The sequence below is a fragment of the Plectropomus leopardus genome, chromosome 4, assembly GCF_026936395.1.
Source record: "Plectropomus leopardus strain MGB_pleo_1.0 chromosome 4, ASM2693639v1, whole genome shotgun sequence".
Lineage (NCBI taxonomy): Eukaryota > Metazoa > Chordata > Actinopteri > Perciformes > Serranidae > Plectropomus > Plectropomus leopardus.
This window is the reverse complement of record NC_142179.1, coordinates 37,332,128-37,349,440: the sequence shown is the minus strand read 5'-3', so window position 1 is coordinate 37,349,440 and position 17,313 is coordinate 37,332,128. Positions and strand designations below refer to the sequence as shown.

Sequence of the window (17,313 nt, the reverse complement as noted above, 5' to 3'; positions counted from 1 at the left end):
GTGTCAGAGTGCGCATTTCTATCTACTTACTCAAACACAAATTCATCGTAACAGTGTTTCAAGAAAAAATGATTAATGGATTTTTAAACGGCTGTCAGACCAAACAATAAACATCCCTTCATTAGCTCAGATTATTGGCTATGATTAGAACCCACAGCATTAATCAACTGTTAGTGCTTCTTCACTGCCCACCAGAACATCAACTTTATGGCTGAGAATTTTATAACTTTTTTATTTGTTGGCTTAATGGCTGGAGTAATGTGTCTCTCTCTAAACATCAGCAAAGCCTGCAGCCTTTGAACATCTCCCATAAACATCTGCTGTAAGAAATCATCTGGGGAAAAGGCTTTGACAAACTCTGTCATTCCTTTTTGCTGCTGAGGTCACCAGACACACACTTATAATTAAGAAAGTGTCTCTTTATGCTTGTAAATGGTTTACTACATTATTGCATGTGGATTGTATTAGGTAGCTGTATTGACATCTTGATTTGTATCAGTGTTTTCACAGGATTTTCACCCTTAAAACAGACTGAAGAGAAAAATGCAGTTAAAAGGTTTTCCAGAGCTCTTTAACCCTTTGAAACCTGGATCGACATCACTTTTCTTTGGAAAAAAAGTAGGGAAAAAGGCAATGTGCAACTTGGCAAGAAGTGTTCTGCATCATGCATGAAATTATAAGATTTAGATTTTTTATTTTTATTTTTTTTAAGTTGGGGAAAAATTTCCAAAAAACAATACTTATATATTTTTTAATTATGTATTTTAAATATGTTTACAGAATTATTATTATTATTGAGCATATATTTCCTTTTTTGTTTGTTTTTACTTCATTTTGTCTATTAAATTTTTGCTAATTTGCTCATTTCATCTTATGTTGCTCATTCCGTTCTTCCCATGTTTTTTAAAGAAACAAAGCCAATTTGCTCTATTTCCAAAGAGTATGTTTATGTTTCATTTTAGTATAACAATAATTCCATAAAGGACAATGTGTCTTTTTCTCTTTTATGTGCAATGATATTCTGTGAAGACTTAAGAGTTCAAAGAGTGTCGGCACACATAAACGGAGCCAGCAGGAATGTTGATATGTACCCAAAAAAGCAGCGAGTGCTTGATACACTTTGTGTGCAGCTAATTAACATCCCCGTGCTAATGCCAGTGTTGTTGTTTATAGTCGGAGCCCCTGACCTCATGTTTCATCCCCAGACTGAAGGGTTTAATAGAATCCCCCGCTTTGAACCAAGTTAATCTTTACGGTGGCACAGTAAGACTGTTTATCATAAGCACCACTAATTAGATTAAAAATCAGGCGGACTCTTTGGACTGGAATGTGGACCCCGCTTTTAGTCTTGAGTAGCTTTGACAGGAGATGATTTTAAAGGGATAATGCATCCTTTAAAATCATGAGCTTGATGGGATTAAGACTGCTTAGGACTGGTATTAATGGTGCATTTTTGTGCGTTTGTGGTAAAATAACTGAAAAAAGCAAAAAGGTTGAATGAGCTACAGGCCATAACTCATCCCAGCACTGGTGTTTGTCTTTGAAGGTTGGAACATGCAGCTGAATGTTTGAGCTCTGCCACAGGATGCCGGGCAGTTGTCCCAGTGATTCCCCCAGCTGGCACAGCGCTACAAGGAGAGGATATCCTTGTTTATATGAACAAGGCTGCAGATACAACAGGCCAGCGCTACTGAAACATGGACTTTAACTCCGAGGCTAACAAGTGCAGCAGCAGTTGTGTAACACATCTTGTGTTTTTAGCAATCCTGAGCACAATTTGGGCTTCACTTCATCACTGTCAGGGTGTGTTAGCTGTTAAAGGCTGCAGCGGCTGATCTAATGGAGCTGTCTGCGGCTCTTTTCCTCCCATTGTGCAGCCGTGAGTTCGTGTCTGAGCCGTGTTCTTTTTGACCTGAAACTTGACTGCACTTGACCCCAGAGGTCAAAGCCAAAGACTAAAAGCACAAAGCAGTAAAGACTTAAAGCTCAAAGCATGCGTTAAATACCTTGTACTCTTAATTATTAGCACTCTTAATTGTGTTGCCTGTTCTCATGCTGGTAGGTCAGCTTGGCACAGCAGCATATATGATTTGACAGGGAGGAGGAGGCAGCTGCTCTGATTGGCAGAAGGACTGAGATTTTTCATGATATACTGTTAAATCTGACAAGTTGGTTTTACTTTAAAAAATCTATAAAATTAAGTGCCTTGAAAAATGTTGGTAAATAAAACTATTAGTCTTATTTTATGTTTTTCAATTTTTCTAATTGTTAACTTAAAATTTAGTTATATTTACTTAATTTTGTGAAGTTGTAGCAACTTTAAAGTGACAAGTTAAATTAAATTAGTCTTTCTAAGTTGTAGCAGCTTAAGTAAACCAAGTTTACTGTGCTGTATATGTGTGTTCTGCTGGTTGCAAACTAGTCAGTTATATTGTGTTGTATTAACTTCATAATTGGCAAAATCCTCTTGTCTGATCAAGTTAAATCACTTTTTTGGTTTACTGAAGTTGCAAATACTGAAAAAGAGCAAGGTCATTTCACTTGTCATCTTTACATTGCAGCAACTTCACAAAATTAAGTAAAGAGAGCTAAATTTTGAGTCAACTTCACAATTAGATACTAAGTAAACATAAATTAAGATTAATAGTAATTTTATTTTCCTTTTTCAAGACAATCTGTTTCCTAGTTTATTTTTTGTCAGATCAACTTGTCAGATTTTAAGATGCTAACAGATCTCTCTCCTGCAGTAAACCATGCAAAGTAAAAGTGAGGTCCTTGACTAGACAAAGCATGAAGTACAAAAGTAAATCTGCCTGGAATTTCTCTGACTTCTCCAATTTAAAGCAACTTAAGCTGATGTTGCTATGCAGCAGTGGCTGTTGGGCTGGGGTTGAACAATGCGGCTCAGCATGGCCGTAGGCATAGCCTCCGCTAAAGAGGTTTAATCTGCTAATCCACTCTGTTTTCATGTGGCTGTAGGATTTGTCAACCTGCTGCCTTTTCGCTTGACATGGGTCAGGATTGGCTGGGCTTTTGCACACAGGAGTCCTGCCCCATATCAGGCCCCCTCCCAGTGTAAGTCTGCAGTAATGGAGGGGAGAGCACACACCCCTCCACATCTTCCCCCATCACTCAGCCCGCATTCCTCCACTAATGAGCCCCCCACCACCTCCCCCTTACCTGCTGATATCCTCCCTAAAAGACTTCCCAAACTGTTCAAGTTGTAACTACAGAAACCATCCAGTTAAAAACTTGACCAGTAATATTCCCTATCATATATCATCTACTGTTATTTTGTCCATCATCTTTAAATGGATGGATTTGGGAATTTTGTATTTCACTTTCCTATATTCAGATGAGTCATACATTTTTCACCATACTAAATTGTGTGTATGGTGGTAGCTGATGATGGGGAGAGAAGGCAGCATTTTTTTTTTAAATTTATGTGTGTCACTTTGTATCTTTCTGTGTCCCCTCTCTAAATTCTGAGGGGTTTATGGATTCTTGAACGCAACACAGGCGGAGCTCTCTATGACTTCTTTTTTTCCTTTAGCAGCAGTTTGTGACTTGCCATACGCTGGCGGCCGGCCTTATGGCACCGGTTGCGTGTGCATCAAACGCTGAAGGACAGAGTCAGGTTCCTGTGTGTGTTTGTGTGTGTGCAGCGTGGGGGTTGGGGGGGTCATGCATAATTTAAACGGGTTCAGCGAGTTGTTCAATGTGACTGCTAAATTCATGCGATGTAGTACACAAGCTAACGGTGCCAACAACAGATCACAAATGCGCAACTACAATCATACTCTGCCGACACTAGATAGTCTGTCAAACAAAAGCCAGAGACTGTGTTGTATTAAGTTACTGTGAACTGCAGCTTTTACCAACAGTCAAGAGCACTCACTACGCAGCAAAGTCTGACGACCAAAATGTCCCACAGCACGTCAACTAGCAAAAACAAACAAACACACAAACAAACAAAAAAAAAGACTGCTCGACTTGAAGCTATCTCAGTTGACTAAGAGGTTTTCAAGTGAGGATTCAAATCTCTGTTGTCAGGGGCAGCTTTAGTTTATTTGCACTTATTTGTATCTCATCAAAACATTTATACACAGTCTTGGCTAACTTTTATCTGTGGACATGTGTCGGTGTTTGTATGTGAAAGTATGTGTGAGAGGCAGAGCGGGTCGTCCTCTAATGGGAAGGTCAGCGGTTCGATCCCTGGCTCCTCCAGGCAGCCTGTCGAAGTATCCTTGGGCAAGATACTAAACCCCAAATATCTCCTGATGCTGCGCCATTGGAGTGTGAGTGCATGTGAGTGGTTACTAAGAAGCAGGTGGCACCATGTGTGGTAACCTCAGTCACCAGTGTGTGAATGTGGATGTGAATGGATTAATGTGAAAATGTAGTGTGAAAGCGCTTTGAGTTGTCAAAAGACTAAGATACATCACTAGAAAAGCGTCACCAGCAAAAAACGTTTTCAAACAGCTGACGCAAAACGTCATGAGTAGAAGCAGAAGGCTGGTTAATACCAGATGCAAAAAGGACGATAGGAATTTGGGGCTTATTTCTTTGACGTATGCTGTTTTGTCTCGGAAAACTTCCTTACGAGGAAGGAATGGTCATCATTTCAGAGAGACTGAAAGACCAAAGAGATCAGTTTCTTTGAACTGAGTTTCTAAAAATGTGTTCTTCATCTTCTGTCAGTATTACCTATTAGCTTCAGTCACCTGAGGACAGGACCGCTGTCATTAATGAAGATTCTCTGCATTGCTCTGATACAAGTGATACTAAATGTGCACCCATCCTGCAGTTTATAGAAGTCCCTAAATCTCACCAGAGAGATGACAGTCCACACCTCCTCCAACAGATGCCCCCACTGTCCAACAGACTCCAAATAAACACATGCTGAACACAGGAGTAAGAGCCAGCCAGAAAACAAACCACTACAGTCATATCAGTTCTATAAAAAGCTGCTTAGATATGAACATGTGATACACAGCTTGAAATAATACATCTTGTCTTTTCAGTCACTGTGGTCATTTTCAAAAAGAATTACCCGTGGCACAAACATTTCAGACACAATACAACAACAGAGGATGCAACTGACACCTTAAAAAGACTGCACCTCCCGGTGGGTGCTAAAAGGTCAGAGAAGGTTTTATGACAGGGAGACTTTGAAGGAGAACTCCACTGATGTTACACAGCAAAGTCTTTCCAGCTGCTGGGGAGTACTTATGCATATGTGAAAAAACAGAAAAAAATCTTTAGCGTGTCCAGAGGGAGTTGTGTGAAATCTGATAAACCGTGATGATAAAAGTGATGTCACACGAGTCAGTATCAGCTGTGTCTAAACACTACAAGATAAAAAAAATTTGGAAGTGTGGAGTGAGAGAGAAGGGAGCTGACAGAGCTGCTGCTCATCTCTGCTGTGGACTACAGGCTACATTTAGAATTGGACTTATGTTTTGACCTGCTGAATATTCCCTGCAAACTTCATGGAAAAATAGCCACAGTATTATATTTTTAAACACCTTGTTATTGAGCAAAGTATTCCAGAGAAGGACAGGTGGATCACCCATCAGACAATGATAGACGGACAAAATTGATGCAAGTTGCACTATGGGTAACGACTGACATGGTCTCAGCTCTCAGTTTGGTGCTACAGTCTACAGCAGGGATACTTTTGCATAATGACAGAAGGCCAAGGGCAAGTCACAGCAGCCCCATACATGTTTCTAGGGTTTTAGGATTGTTCTAAGACTTTAATATTTTCCAGGATTTTAGGGTTGCAAAATTTTTGGATACTTCTAGGATTTTATGATGTTTCTAGGATTTTAGGAAATCTCAATAATTTTAGGACATTTCTAGGATTTTAGTACATTAAGGGCTTATCTTGGACCACTGTTGGGTGTGTGGGGGATCCTCCACTGGCACTTTTTTGATAAACAAACTCTATTTTGATACTGTTTTATGCACTCTGGCACCTGATATATACTAAAAGTACAAAAACAAGTCCCAGTGTGAATCACTTAATTTTTATTATGAATTAGAAAATGATTCGGGGGCAACCTGGAACCCTATTGGGGGCCAGATTTGGCCTGCTGGCCATGAATTGAGTATCACAGGTATGCAGTATTCTTATTGCTACAGCTAGAGCCTGTGTGTTTGCCCAGAGTGCCTGTGTTGTGTTTGTGTGACTGATCCCAGCAGTTATATCTGCTGCCTCTCCCGTTTCTCTCCTTTTCTTTCATGCCTCTTTAAGTTTATGAACCAGAGGTGTAGAGCCTTGAGATATGCATTCTATTTTTGATCAAGCTGAAAAAAATGATCTCCAACTGTGTGCACTCACCCACTAGAGGACGACCATGGAGAGGAGTCTCACTACTGTTCCATCCCGCTCCAACAAAAATCACTCCTACCCTGTCCAGATTCTTGAAAAAATTATGTTATTTTTATCAGAACAACATATTTATCTATAAAAGCTGACCTATTGTTATTATTATTCCTATCCTGCCCTCTCCCATTGACTGTTTTTCCTGTCCAAGTTACATGATTAATAGGGAAATTCCCAGGACTTGCAGGATTCCAGAAAAATGTCAGCCAAGACTGTCAATGACCATTCCATAGCATTGCATTAACAATACATGTCAAAAAAAAGAAAGTGCTTTCCATCTGGACACAGCTTTATTCTGATATTGCAGTGGGCAGAACGATTCTTTTCACAGAAAAAAAGTGGCTCACAGTAGCCTTTTCTCTGTCTCATCAGAAGTAAATAAGCTTCTTGTTTGGAGATTACTAAAAGGGACAGCTGGCAGGATGGGACCATGGCCAGGTCAGGTGGGACTTTCTGACAGCATGTTGTGCATGTGACCCACAGTGAGAGATTTCAGTCATAATTAGATGAGAAAGGCCCTACTAAAATTGGAAAAATCTTTCCTTTGCGTATAAACAAAAAATGCATTCATATAATAACAATGTGAGAATGATCCTTGTGTACACGGATCTGCAAAATTGTTGTTAGTTGTCCTCCTACTTGCACATAGCTGTTTGGCTGAAACATACTGTGCAAAATGAGCAACAATGTCACCGTTATCACAGGATCCACACATTGCCAGTTTACAGAGCGACAGATGGGGTGGCGTTCAGAACCTGGTTTCAAAAGTTTGCATTTTCGAAGGCCAATCCGCAGCAAAAGTTTAACGTTTCATGCAAGAGCCGTTGCTGTTTAAAAAGCCTCTAAGCAGTGGGCCCTATATAACAATATCTGTGTACAAAGGGCTTATGATAACGGCCAGTGGGAGGGTTTTCCTTATACACTGTGAGGGCCCAAGGTCAGTGGTAATGTGCAATAAAGTTTATGATATCCGGCTTTATAAATAAAACTGAAGTGAAAATTGAATTGAATTGGGAAAAGTAAGGGATTCATGAGCACTCAAACATTCGATACAATGGCCCAATACATACCACACATAAAACACACAAAAGTCATTCCAATATACGCATTAGTTCATTTTCACTCATCACCACTCAGATCAGCGAACAAGATGTCAACTAATGGTCCTTTGAAAGGACACAGCTGTTGTAAAACTGATTGACAAATCCAACATACAGGGTTTCTTAAAGAAGCCCACTCTCCACTATGAAATAAGAGAAGATGGATTTTAGGAGACAAAGCATAGAAATTCACAATTCTCCACAGACCTCAGTGTTACCTCACCGTCACCACGTGAACAGTAACAATATGCACTGCTTCCTGTTCATTAGTGAGCCGGAGGCCAGCTGCTGATGCACAGTCCCTCTGAGTTGTGTTTGTCTCAGAGGTTTCTCTCTGAGTCACACCTGCTAACAGTCAAATAGAGGAAGTCTGTGGTTATTTTTCAGGATCACTTTTCCTCCCTTGCTTTTGTTCCCCTACAATAGAAAAAGGATTTATAACTCACAGAAATCCAACAGGGGTTAGACTTATGGAACAGATGACATTTTATGGGTTTGGATAACTGCACAGTGCAATCCAGGTCAGTGATATCCAAATCTGATGTGTTCAGTTCTTCAATAAAAACCACTTCATGCATCTAAATGAAAAAATGAAAGAAGGGCTACAGTGACAGCACAGAACAGAACACAAAATACCTTTGTACTTCGGACTTAAAAATGGGACATTGTGTCTTCCAGATCTTTGGGGAGACCGAGCCGGTCCGGATGACGTCAGAGGGCTCAGACTGTCGCTGCAAGTGCATCATGCGCCCTCTCAGCAAGGACGCCTGCGTGCGGCTGCGGAGCGGCAGCGTACGTGTGGAGGACTTCTACACTGTGGAGACGGTCAGCTCCGGATCTGACTGTAAGTGCTCGTGCACGGCCCCGCCCTCCTCCCTCAACCCCTGTGAGAATGAATGGAAGATGGAGAAGCTGAAGAAACAGGCACCCGAGTTACTGAAGGTGAGGCAGTGAAATTCAAAGTTGCTGTATGTTTACTATTTATGTGATCATAGCATCTTTCAAAGTATTCAGATGAGATCACTTTATGCTTGTAAAAAAAAAATAGACAATTCTGTTTTCGTTAAATTTGCATAGTCTATTGTTTGTCTTCAACACATTCTAAACATAAAGTGTTGCCAAAGTCAGAAATGTTTAAGTCCTACAAATGCAGAAGTACAAATGGTCAAAATTTTCAAAAAATTGAAAATGTATTACCTACTAATAATTGAAAATGTATAACCCTACTAATGACACTGCAGCCTCCACCAGTCATGCAGGAACATTCATCACCAACTGGAGCTGAGGAGGGGAGGGTTGTGTTCAGTGTTGCAATAAGCAGGGTGCATACAGTGGTCCAGTGGGTACAGCTCCAGTAACACACTTGTTTTACAGTTTTGCTCGTTTGTAAAAACCTTGGCAACAGTGGGGAGTAGGTCAGGAACATCCTCAGCAAATGTCTGATATAATGTATAATACACCCAATGTGATGTTTTCTCTGCGCATGTGGAAACAATGGCATGTGGCAAAAGTGAGGGAGTCACCAGAATCATTTGAAGTCATCCTCTGACAATAATAATTACTCATGCAAAAACCAATCTGAGCAGTCACTGGTCCAGAGAAGTGCCTTGCTCTGGACCATATGTTGAATAGGGACAAATATGGTGTGTTTGGTGTGTCCGTTTAATGTCACGGACAGACTGGAGAACAGGTAAACAGCAGACAGCAGCATGGACTGTCAAAACTACTGTTACTTGTCTTTACTTACTCAGTCTCTCTTTCAAACTCGGGGCAGACTTGGTGTTTTAGCACTGCTAAACCTGATGGTAATTAGCAACAGTGCATCATTGCATCTCACTATTTAAGTAGCTGAAATTTCCACATTCACAAAGGTGTTGTGTTTTCATCAATACTGAGCAGAGCCGAGGATAATAAATACCCATGACTATTCCAGAGTCATTTGACCCAGTTGTGAATGCCCATTGTACGCACTTCCATTACATTAAAAATCCTGATGTTAATGGAGTGGGTTTATTGTGCAGTGGAAGAGGCTTTAGATGCATGATAATATGTAGCGGAAAATTTACATTATTATAATGCTGAGGTAAACATGTTGTTAGGTCTGGGCACAAAAACTACTTGGTTACTTTGTTTTTTGTGATAATAATGATGTTGCCGGTGTATTATCATACTGCGACTGGTTCTGTACGGCTGACGATGTTCAGCAATGTTTCAGCAAAGAACATGGCTTTTGTTACGATCTCATACCTGAAGCACTGTCAAAGTTGCCTTATTTTATGAGTTTGGAATGAGAAGGGACTGGTGTCATGCCATCCACCATCCCCTCCACCCCCTGATGACAAAGTCAACTCATATACTAAACTTCACTTTCAAAACGTTTACATGATGCATATGAAATGAACAAATGTAGAATTTTTGTGGTTTGCAGAAACATGCACTGATAACATTTTTTTTTCTGCTGACTGGGCTGAGGAGAATGTCAGCAAACACTGAAGTATAAAATAAGCTGTAAAATAGTAACGATAACAAGAAAAGAGAAAATGGAATGAACAGCCGAGCAGTGTAAGTACTACTTTCCCTCAGAGTGCTTGTAAAATAGAACTAAAAGTCAGAGCAATCAATGAAAGGGAAAGTCCCTGCAGTTTAAAAGCATTAAAGGTCATCCATGAACTCTTGCTGACCTGGCTTTAGTTGTATGTCATCGAACATCCTTTGTGAACACATCAGCACTTCTCTGCACATGCCTAAAGCACACTTTCATGTTTCACAGGGAGGAGAGCCACACTATGTACCATATGAAACAAAAGGCAGTTCCAGATGTCTGACTTCACTTTCTACTATAGATTATTCCTATACATCTCTGCAGGAAATGATTGCATTGAAAAGGTTTAAAATAATTAAGATGGACATCAATGGTGGTAATTAGAGCAAATGTTTTGAAAGGGCAGTTAAGCTATTTCTGCTGTTAAACAGGGGTACAGAAAGCTGTCAGCTTTGTGTTGAGGAGACGGTAAATAACACTAGTTCTCCTTTTATGGCATGAATGAGCAGCTCCAATCCATGGTGGATCTTCTGGAGGGAACTCTTTACAGCATGGACCTAATGAAAGTGCACTCCTACATCAACAAGGTGGTGTCTCAGATGAACACCCTGGAAGAGGTAAGCAAACAACCAAACTCTTCCTCATTTTATTACAGTTAAAGGGTCACCAGGACACAACTTACTGACTTTTCATGCTAACTTGTGTCATTATTTGGATCATGTTTGCTGTGAAAATATTGATGTTCTCTCACAGACGATCAAGACGAACCTCACACGAGAGAATGAATTTGTTCGAGACAGCATGACGAGCCTCACCAACCAGTTCAAGAGATATGACAACTACTCCAACATCATGATGAGCATCAAGAAGGAGATCTCCAGCCTGAGCCTGCAGCTGCTGCAGAAGGACTCCTCTGAGAACAAAGCACAGGTTCAGAGAAACACTTTCTGTGATGATGTACACACATGTTGGCATTAGAGCAACTCGCAATTCTTAGTTTTGTAGTTCTTCCAGTAGTAGTACTATTTCTAGTTGTAATACTAGTTGTAAGATTAGCAGTACATTACAAGTAGTGCTAGTCAGTGCCCTTGTGCACAGGTTCAATCTATCATTATTTCAGACTTGTCTCAGTAGGCGGAACCCTCAAATTGCACAAATTGAAATTGTGAATATAAAATAAAATTTTTAAAATTTTTGCAATAAACTTGACACACATGATGCTATGGCTATGCGCTCGTCAGTAGGCCAGCAGTAGCCTTTCCATTATTGCTCCATAACATGCCTACTACGTGGCCTTGGGTTAGAAATAATGACGGCTAGTGTGGTGGCTGCAATAGAAATAAAGCTACTAATGTTTAGAACATCCATCACCATGCTTCTTGGAATTTTATTTCCAGAGGAGAAGTCAGAGAACATCACTCAGAAACACAATCATCTAACAATTATGTTTTATCTACATTGTAAAGATTTTACTTAAGTTTTGCAAAAATCTGTAATGGAACCTGCCTTCTGATTCCACTGAACTGGTCTTGACTACAGACCTAACATAGTAATGCTTTTGACACAGACTTAATAGTGTCAGCTGCAGCACTAGTAATAATAATAGTCAATTAACACTATTAGTAGTATAGGCCTATGCATTTTTTGTACAATGTTTTTTTCACACACTGAGACATTGTCAATAGAGATATCAGTTGTCACTTTATTTAAAGTTGCATGTACCTAGAAGGTACACTAGCTGAATACATTCTTTCATAAGTATAATTAGCATATAACTAAAACCCACAGGCAAATATAACCAAGTGCCCTGACATAACCAGAGTGTCATATTTACAGGACACCAATGATGAGAAAACCAAGGATGCAGTAAAAACACCCAACAAAAAGACTTCTGCGGCCAAGCTTCCACCCAAACCGCCTAAAGAAAAAGTCGTGAAGCCCAAGAAAGAGGTCATTAAACCTGGGAAACTGACCAAGCCTGACCCTACAGCCAAAGCCAAGGTGGTTGGCAACCAGCCCGGTGTGGTGAGGGGCATCACATATTACAAGGCTGCCAAGAGCGACGAGGATGAGCACAGAGGAGGTGAGACTTTTCAGCCCGGCCGGGACATTCTGTATACTCTCCCAGCATAGTGGCCTGTTCATAGAAAGCCACCCTCTCTGAGCTAAAGCAAACATTGTGCTTGTACTTCAGCTGAGTTTGCACTCCCATCTGTGTGCGATCATCTGTGCGTGATCAACTGTGGGTGTTGAAAATGATCCAAATTTGTTTCTTCAGCGATCTAATCTAACCCCACATGACACTGCTGGATCAGGATCAGACAGCAGCCATAGAGTCGCCGGACCCAGAGTCACGATCTTCATTAGCTGAATTTAGTTTCCCATAGAGGACAATATAAAGCTTTCCTGAGAATGTTGTTTTACACAAGTGTGAGATAAGGCTGTGATTGTGTTGCAAACTTGACACTTAAGCGCAAGGCAATAAAACAGGGAATTCATCATTGTGTGGCACACGAGATCCCCTCGATGCAAGATTTATGTCTGTGTTGTTTTAAGCAAAGCTGGTGTAGAGAGCGCAGGTTCGGATTGCTGGTGCACATTCAGCGAACAGGAAATCCAAATCTTTTATTGACAAAATACATGGAGCTGATGGAATGCTGTGTCAATGGAGTGCTGCCACATCCATGACATGCCCCCGCTTCACTCCGCACAACAATGTGTGGGGACCCTCACCACGCAGAGAAAACATTTCCTGACTCCTTACAATCCTCTTTAAGTCTAGCTGAGTGAATAGGTATGCTGCGTTTGCACAGGGCACACGCATATAACGCTGTCAGACCGTGTGTTCTGCCGTGTATATGAACCTCAGCAAGCCCGGCCACCCTTGTCAAATCACTGAAACCAGTCAGATTCATTTCCATAATCTGTGACGAAGAGCAGGCCACAGGAACCTTTATTCATCCAGGAGAGGTTAATACCCCTCAGTGCTCTTTCCTGAAATGGCTAAATGCATCAAATTTTGTTAGAAAATGTCAAACACTCACTTTACCTCCCTGCAATGAAGCCCCATTTCCACTGCACAAAAAGCCAGCTAACACCCACTAACATCTGGTTATTTAATGTAATGGGAAAGGTCACAATCGACTGTCACACTTCCATCAAATGACTCTGCAGCAATCACAGGTATCATCACCTCCAGCTCCAATGGGCATTAATGGAAACACAACACCTGCGCTAATCAAAGTGTTAATTTTAGCCCCTTAACCACTTAAAACCTGGCTCTACAACAGTTGTATTGTTCTGTGTTAAGATGCCTTTCACAAGCTATTTAACCCTTGAATTCTTGATAAAATACATTTGATTTCTTTTGAAAAAATGAGGAAAAAGGCAAGAAATAAGTAATAAGTGACTTAAAAATTACCTGAAAATTAGTTTATAAAAAGATTAAGATTTAATATTCTAGCAAAACATGTCCAGAAAAATATATGTATAATTATTATTAGTAGTAGACCATTTTTGGGGTCATTTTCTTGTTTGTATTTGTTTTTTACTTTTCTTCTTTTTTTCTTATTTTCTGGTATTTTTCTTGTTACTTTTTTCTTTTTTACTTTTTACTAATTTCCTGCTAATTTTTGGACCACATTTTGAGAGTTGCTCAATGCTTTCTACCCATGTTTACAAAAGTCAAACCAATTTGCTTTTAAAGGGTTAACTGGCAAGGTGCATGACACCCAAGCAGTACTAAAACATCAATCCAAATCTGTCTCTGCCCAGTTTGAAAGAAAGACTGAATAACAGATATATAAAGAAGTAACCAGTGTCAAGTTTTCACAGGCCTCTATCCATGCTGCTTTCTAATGTTTACAAACGGGTTTGCCAGCCTGTCCATGATGTCAAACATGACACACCAAAAAAAAAAACAAACAAAAAAAAAAACCCACACACATAAATGCATTCCTGTCTTCTGCAGAGCCGTGTACACAGCTTTGGTCTACTAGCAACGGGAAAGGAGTCTATAGCTAGAGTCCGTGTTAGCAGACTTGCCTGTGCTTAAAAAAAAAAACAGCATAAATGTGCTAATTGTAGTGGAAAATTGTCATTATTTTACCAGCCTGCACACTTGTATCAATAACTTTGTATGAATTGAGAAACTCACTATTTACAATTGGAGTTGTAAGATTAAGAAGATGTAAGCTGATGCTGAATATGGTTGGCAGTCTTGCGCACGACCTTTCAAAGTCTGAAAAAGTTGCATTACCACGGCATGAAATGCTGCAATAAGTGCTGACTGATTTGAAAAGTCTGCCCTGCAGCATGCAACGAGAATGCAACTTTGACAGCAATATAAGCAAGTACTGTGGTCCTTTGTTCTTTTTCCAGGGTCTCAAAGACCATGGTATGGTTTGGAAAAATGTTAATGAAAAAAGTAATGTCAAGCATATTGGATTGGACATATGGGCTACAGCATGCAAAAGAAAAACAAGCATGGTCCTTCAAAAACTACATAAATGTCTTCATCACAGTATCAGCATGTTTTAAAGTGGTATTTGATCTGTGTTATAGTAAAGAAACAAAAGTACAATGTGCATCCCATCTGCTTTACCGAACACAGATGTGTAGATGTCCACATGGATGTCACCATGTACTCTCCATAGAGTGTCATCAGCTGCACTCAAACAGAGAAGCAATGATTGTAATGATTTGTTTCTTAATTTTGGTTTGGAATTAGTGTCACATTTAATTCCATTTACAATTTAAAACATCTAAACATCTTAAAGGAAAACTTCACCCACAAAATAACCAAATAACTGTTTCAAGACACACTTAGGGTACATTACTTGTGGATGAAAGTGTTTTATATAGTAACATTTTCACAAAAATGCATGTTTGGGACATACTGAGCAAGTTGTGTAAGTGAATTTCTAAATATATGATTGTACCCCAGACTCCGATCATTTACATCCATGAATAATGTTCACCTTTGTTGATTTCTCCGTTCACCATTGAGGCATGCCAGAAAAACAAGTTTTCTTCATGAGTTAAAGTTGACTAAGTGATCATTTTGTGGGTGAAGCATTTCTTTAAGAGATTTATTGTCTCTCTGAAAATTTTCACTGTTAATTGTAAAGAACTTCTCAGAACACTGTTTCTAGTCCCTCGTCAGGTCCACGTGTTCCAGTGTACGTGTGGGAAGATGCACAGCTTATGTAGCACTGCTGTGATCTCCCCACATCTGTCTGGCAGCACAGGACATCAGACTATGAGGACCAGAAGGAGAGCAGACTCTCTCTCTGCTAAGACCGTATTTCTTTCAGACTGTTGTCTTTTTCACTGTAGACCACAAGTGACTATAGAAGCCTGAAACAAAGAACACAAAGAGTTTGACCAATGTAGGTTTTGATTTAAAAAAAAAAAAAAAAAAAGAAGAGTTGCATTGAATCAGGATATCACCAAAGAGACCTGAACGACATCTGCATTTGTATAAAAGCCACTTGGAATGCCGTCTCTCTGAAATGACCTGTGACTGGCCAAAATCTCCTATCACAGGCTAGATTTTCTAATGCCTGCACACAGAGCTGAAAGGAGGTGCAGAAGGTCAGTGTTCTCTCTGGCCACCTGAATACTTTTTAGTTTAGTTTTTTTAGTTACTCCAAAGATCAATTTAAAAACATTTGTCACAATTTTCATTTTCAAATGTTGTTTTTAATTTAGCTTTAGCCCCTTTTTATTGTGAAAATGTTGTCAATGAATATTTTCTGTCATGCTTTTCATTGACAAAATCAACACTGGCTGTTTGACAATCTGACAAGCACTTCATTTTCAAACATAGTGAGACGTTAACACTCTCCAATGAAAGCCAAAAATATAATACAGCAGTTCAAGGTTGCAGCTGTATCAACATTCTCAAGCATCTTACTCACAGTTTTGTTAAAAAGCAAAATGCTACCTCAGTATCTTTTACTGTAATAAATCAGCCTAAGCTCTTCGATAGCAGATCAAACAGTTAGGAAGGAAAAAAGAGAAAAAGCTTCAGAGAAAAGGAAGGAAGTTGATGTTCTCTGTGTGCTGCATTGTTAATGTGCCAGAACACAGCAGACTATAATATGTCTCCTGCTGTCCAAGAAGCGTATACTGTATGTCCTATACAGTGAATGAAAGGTTTAAAAACATGTTTAAATGAGAGCCCAAAGAAAATTTTATGACAATATCCCCTCACACTATTGAATCGTTCTGCCCTAATGTAACCAACCATTGACAAGAACAAGTCGCTTGTTCAGTATTAGTCTCCTCTATCACTGCTCAGCCTCAGGACTGCCTCAACTTGATTGTCCATCTGCTGTATTTTTATTGAAATCAAGCTTGGTAGAATCTTAGATATCTTCTTTCCCCACTCTAGATAATTCTGCCAAGACGTACACAGTCCATCACATCACGGAAAACCAGTCAGAGGATGGAGGAGCTGAAATGGTCTTGGAAACATTGGACGCCACTGTGGCTGAACCCACAGCCACCACTACAGTTCCCACCACTACAACTACCACCACCACCACCACAACTATGGGCACCACAACTACACCCACTACTACACCCACTACGATCACCACACAAAGCACACCAGAATCTGAAAGACCAGCTCCGACAATTGTGCTGGTGCTGGACAACTCCAACAACAACAGTCGGCCCACTCTCCACAGAGCAGGTATGAGCTAAATGCCCAACTGTGATTAAAGGGATACTTTGCCAATTTCAACCAGCTTTTTATCAAAACAATGTGGGTAGTATGTTTAGATGAACTGTGGTAGACATCCCCCTGTCTAACCAGTGCCTAAATATCACCATCGACCAAACACCACTAAATAAATTGTGTAATTTTGTGGTGTTTCTTGGGGCTGTTGCTCAAACTGGCTGTCTGCCAACCAAGCTGTCGCCACCACAAACATAGAGTATACAGCTGTTTAAGAGATAGACCCATCCCTCTCTGTCTCTTAGACCTCAATCTGAAACATATTCTAAAGCCCTGTTTCCTTGTAATAACGAGAGTTTGTGAACAGGAAGCGGGCGCCACACTGCTTCCTCCGCAGTGAAAACAGAGTCCAAAAAAACGCAGATCAGACAGTAAAACCAAGCAGCGCTGATCAAATATAAACCAAGATTCTTACAGTGTTGCATATTTCTCGTCTTAAATATTTTAGCTTACTGTTTAATTGTAATGCAAGATCCAGTTGGCCGCCATTGTTTCAAACGGAACAGGTTGCAGCACATGACCCACCAACCAGCAA

At 40.1% G+C, this 17,313-nt stretch overlaps 1 protein-coding gene across 1 annotated transcript in view; it reads left to right on the top strand.

Annotated features, from left to right (window-relative positions):
• Window positions 1–17,313, top strand: part of olfml2a (olfactomedin-like 2A) — a 32,152-nt gene that overhangs the window by 6,538 nt on the left and 8,301 nt on the right. The window contains exons 2-6 of the mRNA XM_042488328.2: window positions 8,170–8,433; window positions 10,543–10,650; window positions 10,787–10,963; window positions 11,870–12,116; window positions 16,431–16,733. Coding sequence (XP_042344262.1) covers window positions 8,170–8,433; window positions 10,543–10,650; window positions 10,787–10,963; window positions 11,870–12,116; window positions 16,431–16,733 — 1,099 coding nt within the window. The remainder of the gene's footprint in view (window positions 1–8,169; window positions 8,434–10,542; window positions 10,651–10,786; window positions 10,964–11,869; window positions 12,117–16,430; window positions 16,734–17,313) is intronic.